Source organism: Pterocles gutturalis, unplaced genomic scaffold (genome assembly GCF_000699245.1).
Source record: "Pterocles gutturalis isolate BGI_N339 unplaced genomic scaffold, ASM69924v1 scaffold9330, whole genome shotgun sequence".
In the NCBI taxonomy this organism is placed as follows: domain Eukaryota; kingdom Metazoa; phylum Chordata; class Aves; order Pterocliformes; family Pteroclidae; genus Pterocles; species Pterocles gutturalis.
The window spans coordinates 20,406-26,241 of NW_010145858.1; the positions used below are offsets into that span (position 1 = coordinate 20,406).

Consider the following 5,836-nt stretch of genomic DNA (forward strand, 5'->3'; position numbering starts at 1 on the left):
AACATCACTATGTGATCAGCCTTCTCAGCACAAATTCAAAACATAGTTTCACACCAGCTACTGTGAAGTTATCTGTCTCAGCTGAAACCAGGATTTAGTATTAAGCTGAACTCTGTTCTTGCCCAAGGGAACCCTGCTGATTTCACTGAGATATTCCTTCCACACTGGAGCACTAAAAACTTTTCAGCAGTCACTTTTTTCATAGTGGCTCATGAGAGCTTTGGTTTTATTAACCAATATCCCTGCCACCAGCTCCAGCCTTGACAACTGGCATGCTGCTGATGTATGCAGATTGACATGTCTGTAGCTGCTCTGGGAGCTGAGAGCTGTGCCGCTCTTGTGTGTGTTGTAATTGTGTGATGGTCCAGTGTGTTGGTGCTTGCTCGTCAATGGCAGAGAACATAGCTATTAAATAATAAAGCACATTTTCTCACTCGAAAGGCAGAGTATATTCAGTAGTAAGTTTTCTCCACTGACAGCTTCTGCCTTGCTTTGCTTTGTCACATTAGTCACTCCCTCTGTTGTGATAACAGGAACAAGTATAAATCTCCATAGATTAAATGCCTTTTGCAGTAAACAGGGATGTCATAAATGCATTCAATAGTGGTATGGTGCATGTTTCTCAGTGCAGCGTGGGAAGAATACCAATTGGATTCACTTGATGAAGTGTATGTTTTATTTCTTTTGAGTGCTTATTCCTGCCTGCATTGCCCTGTAGATGTACAGGCACTCACCTGCAGCTGGGTTCTTGTGAGCTGTGACCTTTCAGTCCTACATGTATACTATATACATAAATACTATATTTTTGTGTGTCCTTGGATGTATGTATATAGGATTATGCAGGATGCACATTTAGTCCCATTCTAAATGATAGTTTACATGTTTCTAGTATTTTGGTTATATAATTTGGATGTATATTTATAGTAAATAGTTTTTCTCATTACTTTATATGTTGTAACCTCTAGAAAGGATATAGGGAGATTTTATTTTCATTTACACTACTCCCTCATTTGTCCCAGTTTCGTTCTTCAGTTTTATTCTAGGACTTACTGTGGCTTGAACTGTGACCCTGCAGACCTGCTGCAGGGATGCGTACAGTGTACATGTGAGTTCCAGGCTGATGAGATGTGAGCTGGAGCAGGACTGGAAAACACACAGCTGAGACAGTGTGCTGCTGTGCCAAATTAATGCAGTCTGGCTCCAATTGTTCATGTGTTGCAGAAAGACAACATCTATTTGGATGGTTAGATAGGTTGAGTGGGCAATGGGAGCTTGGTTCTGCACCATGGATGCCCTCGGTTTAATTCATGAGGACAGCTAGGACTCATACAAGATTCAAGATGAACAGTCACTGGCCCCACGTTCTTGGTGTGTTTGCATGGTCTCAGTAGAATAGTAGTCCCAAAGGGCTGAAGTTAGTGAATTGGTAAATAACTCTTCTTTTAACTTCACATGGAAAAAATAAATAACCTTTCATTAAGCTATCTCTGCCCACAGCTGAGAAGCACCGTAGCTAAATGTGGTTTGAAGCTTGAAAACCTTCATAAGTGGAAGTGTTCATTTTTATATAAAATAGTTTACAATTGGAAGAACTTGCTCAGTAGGAGAATGGGTTTTCCATTGCTCAATCTTTAACTCAAGGTTGAAAAATACCTCCTTCCTCCCACCCTCTGAATTATGGACTTGTTCAGTCAGACATTGCAGACCTGAGGCAGAAATTACTGGGTCAAGTTTTATTCATACTTCTCAGGAGGTCAGGCAAGCTTCTTTCAATGGTCACATCTTTTCTTAAAGCCTTGGGACACAGCAAAGTAATTGGCAGTTAAAACAATCTTCATTCTTTTCTTGAATGAATTCGGAGTTTCATCTCAGTTTTTTGCATTGCTATAATATTTAACTGTATGCTGGGTTAATTGCCTTTCCAAATCAAGGTGTATGAAGTAGTCATCCCCAGCATCTCTGAGCTGCTAGTTGACAGTGGTACTGAAGAAAGAGCATGTTGTGGTTTACTTTCTGTGTTAGTTTAACTTCTGAATGCCCTTTAGCCCCAAGCTGTATGTTAATGATCTTGTAGGCAGTGTATTGCAGACCACTGATGTATTTCAGATTTTACTGCCTTGTGATACAGATAGCCTGAAGGATGTCTCTTTGGTACGTTTAGACCAAAGACCTTTGGCATCAAAAGGTGTTTTCACTCCAGCAGACCTCTCATCAGCTGGTGAACTGCTTTGTATGATCAGTGTGTAAACACTGTGGTTTAACCAGAACTTTGTGAGCGGTTACCTCATTTGTACAAAGATGTAACATAGTTCCAGCTATGCTCAAATGAATATGTATTTTTAGTATGTGTGGATCCCAATGAATACGCATATCCAGTTTTGATGGATGGGTCCCAGCTTTGCTGTGTGTGTGGAAAAAAAAAAAAAAAAAAAAAAAAAACCAAAACATTTTAAAGTAATCTTTGTCAGTGCGGAGCAGAAAGTTTACATATCCCTGTCATCATAGAACTCCCTCCATACACTAAGGCTGTAAGCTTGGATAGTGATTTTTTTCAAAGCTGCTCAGGCTGCTGAACTTTTGGTCCATGATCTTCTGCAGAAAGGGCTGTGGGACAGCAGAGCAGAAGCCCCAGGAGAATACCAAGCACCTTTCATTCTGAGCTTGAGAGAGCATGAGTTTTTGCTTTACTGCTTTCAGTAGATCACAGAAAAGAGGAAGGAAAGTTTGTCTGAAAAGCTAAAAATAGCAGCTTAATAAAACAGTTTAGTCTGTGAAAAGGTTGCTTCAATTCAGATCAGTCAAACAAATCTTGCCTTTAAATCTTGCCAACAGTGGACAACTCTGTCATGTACCTAATGCCTCTATTCATAAATATTAGTGTTAGTGTTCATTTGCTACTTAACATCAAAAGGAAAAAGTTGAATTAACGTAATATTTTTGTATTTTCAGAGAAATAGTGGAGCATATGGTTCAGCACTTTAAAACCCAGATTTTTGGGGATCGCAAGCCAGTGTTTGATGGAAGAAAAAACCTTTATACAGCTATGCCGCTTCCCATTGGGAGAGATAAAGTAAGTTTTAAATAGAAAAGTTTCTAATTGGAGATTTTAATGTAATATTTGGAGAGCCTTTCTGATAACTGATAGGAATGGATTTTATATTTCTGGAATACATATCACCTGCTGTTGCCATTTTGCTCATGGCATGGTTTGCCAGGACAGAATTGTGAGCTCGTTGCCATCAAAATGGTCACTCCCCTTTCCACATGCCTTCTTTTTTTCCTCTCTGTTTCTCCCCTCTCACGTGGTTTCTGCTGGTTTGGTGAGCTGCCTCAACAACCCAAGACAGCGGACAAACTCAGCTGAGAAAGTGAAAGCACGGTTGAGTTTGGGAGAGGGGAGCGGAAGCAGCCCTCTGGGCAGCAGCAAGCTCTTGTGTCAGCTCGTTAATCTCATCAAAACCTACTGTAAGCTGATTCTGGCTATCCACTAGCTGGAAGAAGCTCCTCCATTGGCAGTATGGAACCTCTTCCCTGATCCTTTATGACATGAGATCCAAATTAATTTCAACTGCACAGGTTAAGACCTAGTAGCTTAGCCATGGGGCAGTTGAAGAGGACTTATATGTTCTGTTATGTGGGGCGGTGACCTCTTTGGTCAGTTTTAGCTGCAGAGTGTACCCACGTCTGTGCCCATTGATGATGGGTGAAGCAGAAGGGAATGTGTTGGAACATGCTAACGTGCATACCCTATAAAATAATGTAGCCCACGCTTCTGTGGTCTAATATCAGGTTGAATTTTCTGTGGCCTTTTTTATTTAGATGAGGAACCCTTGAGGATACAGTCATTCTCATTACTCACACCACAATAATTCCCAGAGGCCGTTACACCCTCCTGCTGTGGGTGCGAGGTGAGGCATGTACAGTTATAGGGGAAGACTGTCTGATCCCATAGGAGTTGATTACAACCTAACTAGAGAAAAGTAAAATGTAAGGGGGAAAGGGAAACAGAAATGTGGGAACTTGCTTATGTGAAAAAACTGGGAACAGAGCTTAGATCTTCAAAAATTGAGTAGCGCTACAAAATAGCTCATGCTGTCTTTCGCTGTCTCATATTGTATGCCTGTGCAGTGCTTGACATAGTTAATAGTTCTGCCTGAATCAAGCTCTTAGTCTCATATGTGTAGTTTTTATTTCCCCCAAACGTATTTAAGTGAATGTAAGTAAAGGTCAGTCTCTACTCCAGTCTTAATTTTGCATAACTGATAAGGTAATGTCTAGGAAAACTCTAAGGGAATCATTTCACTTTCACATTTAGTATTCCAGTTCCTACAGATTTGACATGCAAGATTGCCAAGCGTTTGCTAAAGGTGCAGTGATACTTGGTGAGTGTCTCCCAGGGTGTTTAAACAAGTCCTCTGGATGCACGCACAGTTACCTTTTAGCTATAGTACTTTCCAAGTTGTGGACAACTGACAATATTTTATGACAAGTATGAAGTTCAGCATTTAGTAAGTAAAGGTAAATGAAGTTTATCTGTGGAGGATAAACAAACTGGAATAAAATTAATCTGTAGATTTAATGAGATGCAAGTTGACCATACTCTGATTTGGAGCTGAATAAGTTGACCTCCCCCTCCTGTTCCTGCAGTGTCTGAATGCCTGCTGTCAGAATAGGACTCGATTCTTGATGCTTTGGATTTTAAAGCCCATGTATACTAACTCATAGGGTAAAAATGAAGTCTAGTGACAGTGTGTCAGCAGGAGATGCTTTTGATGCCCCAATTCCTTAGTGTCTGTGAAATGAACATCATAACCTACACTTGGGAACAGGCTGACTTTAATGATTTTTGTTAACCATTTTAGGTGGGACAGAATTATCTAGCCGGAGTGATGAACGTTTGCAGAAGGCGGTCACTGAGGAAAGTGTTTTTAGTGGAGGTTAATATCAGATGGTTCGGATAGTTTCATCTGTGGCTCACATTTAAGCTTGCTTTTAACAAACTCATTTTTTTTTTTCCCGGTTTCCCACGGGATATTGGACTTTGTTGGTTGTTCTGCCGTACATCTACTAATGTTATTACCCTGGAGGAAAGAGCTAGCAGAGATAAATCTTCAGCTGCTTTAAATAGGGCATGGGGAAATTTAGCTTCATGAAGGAATTTTTTACATGGTGCTAAATTCGTTTAAGCACGGTTTAGACCAGTATAAAGCTTGTAGGTATTAGCACTTTCCTCCAGCATAATTAGATTAGGTTTCTTTGGGGTTTTTTTTGGCTGTTCTGTACATAACAAATGCGGTAAGTGAACTGCACAACTGGTTACATTTAGGGTCATGTTGAAACGATTCACGAACATACAATGATTAATAGATGATCCTTAATCTAAGTGGAAGAAGACCTTGGTTTACTTGCAGCATGCATTGGTAGTGGAAGAACTGATGCTAAACAGAAGGCTGACACCAAATTGACGACGTTTTTTTTTTTTCCTCCTGTTGCTCTTTACTTAACGCATTCTGTCTTCATCTCTTTTTCGTGGTGGTTGTTCTGAGGTTGGGGTTTTTCTTTTGTCCTTGCCAACAGACCTGCTTCTTTTATAACTTTTTCTATTGTGTAAATATTCTTAATCTTGTCTGTTTGGCCTTCATGATTATCACACCTATTTTCATTCCTTATCATACCTTATTTTCACTCTTTAATTCCTTCATTTCTTTAGACCTTTTGGAACAAATATGGAATATTTAAATACAGATGGAATGTTTTCTTAGTTTTTATTCATAGAATTGAGAAGAAGGAAGTGTATAGGACACTGTCAAGGTGTAAAGATATTAATAGTCTCCTC

General features: G+C 39.8%; 1 protein-coding gene across 2 annotated transcripts in view; it reads left to right on the forward strand.

Moving 5' to 3' along the window:
• The window catches only part of AGO2 (argonaute RISC catalytic component 2), a 31,694-nt gene that overhangs the window by 1,901 nt on the left and 23,957 nt on the right, over window positions 1–5,836 (forward strand). For both annotated transcript variants that reach the window (XM_010085522.1, XM_010085523.1), the window contains exon 2: window positions 2,950–3,070. In XM_010085522.1, the coding sequence (XP_010083824.1) occupies window positions 2,950–3,070 (121 nt within the window). The remainder of the gene's footprint in view (window positions 1–2,949; window positions 3,071–5,836) is intronic.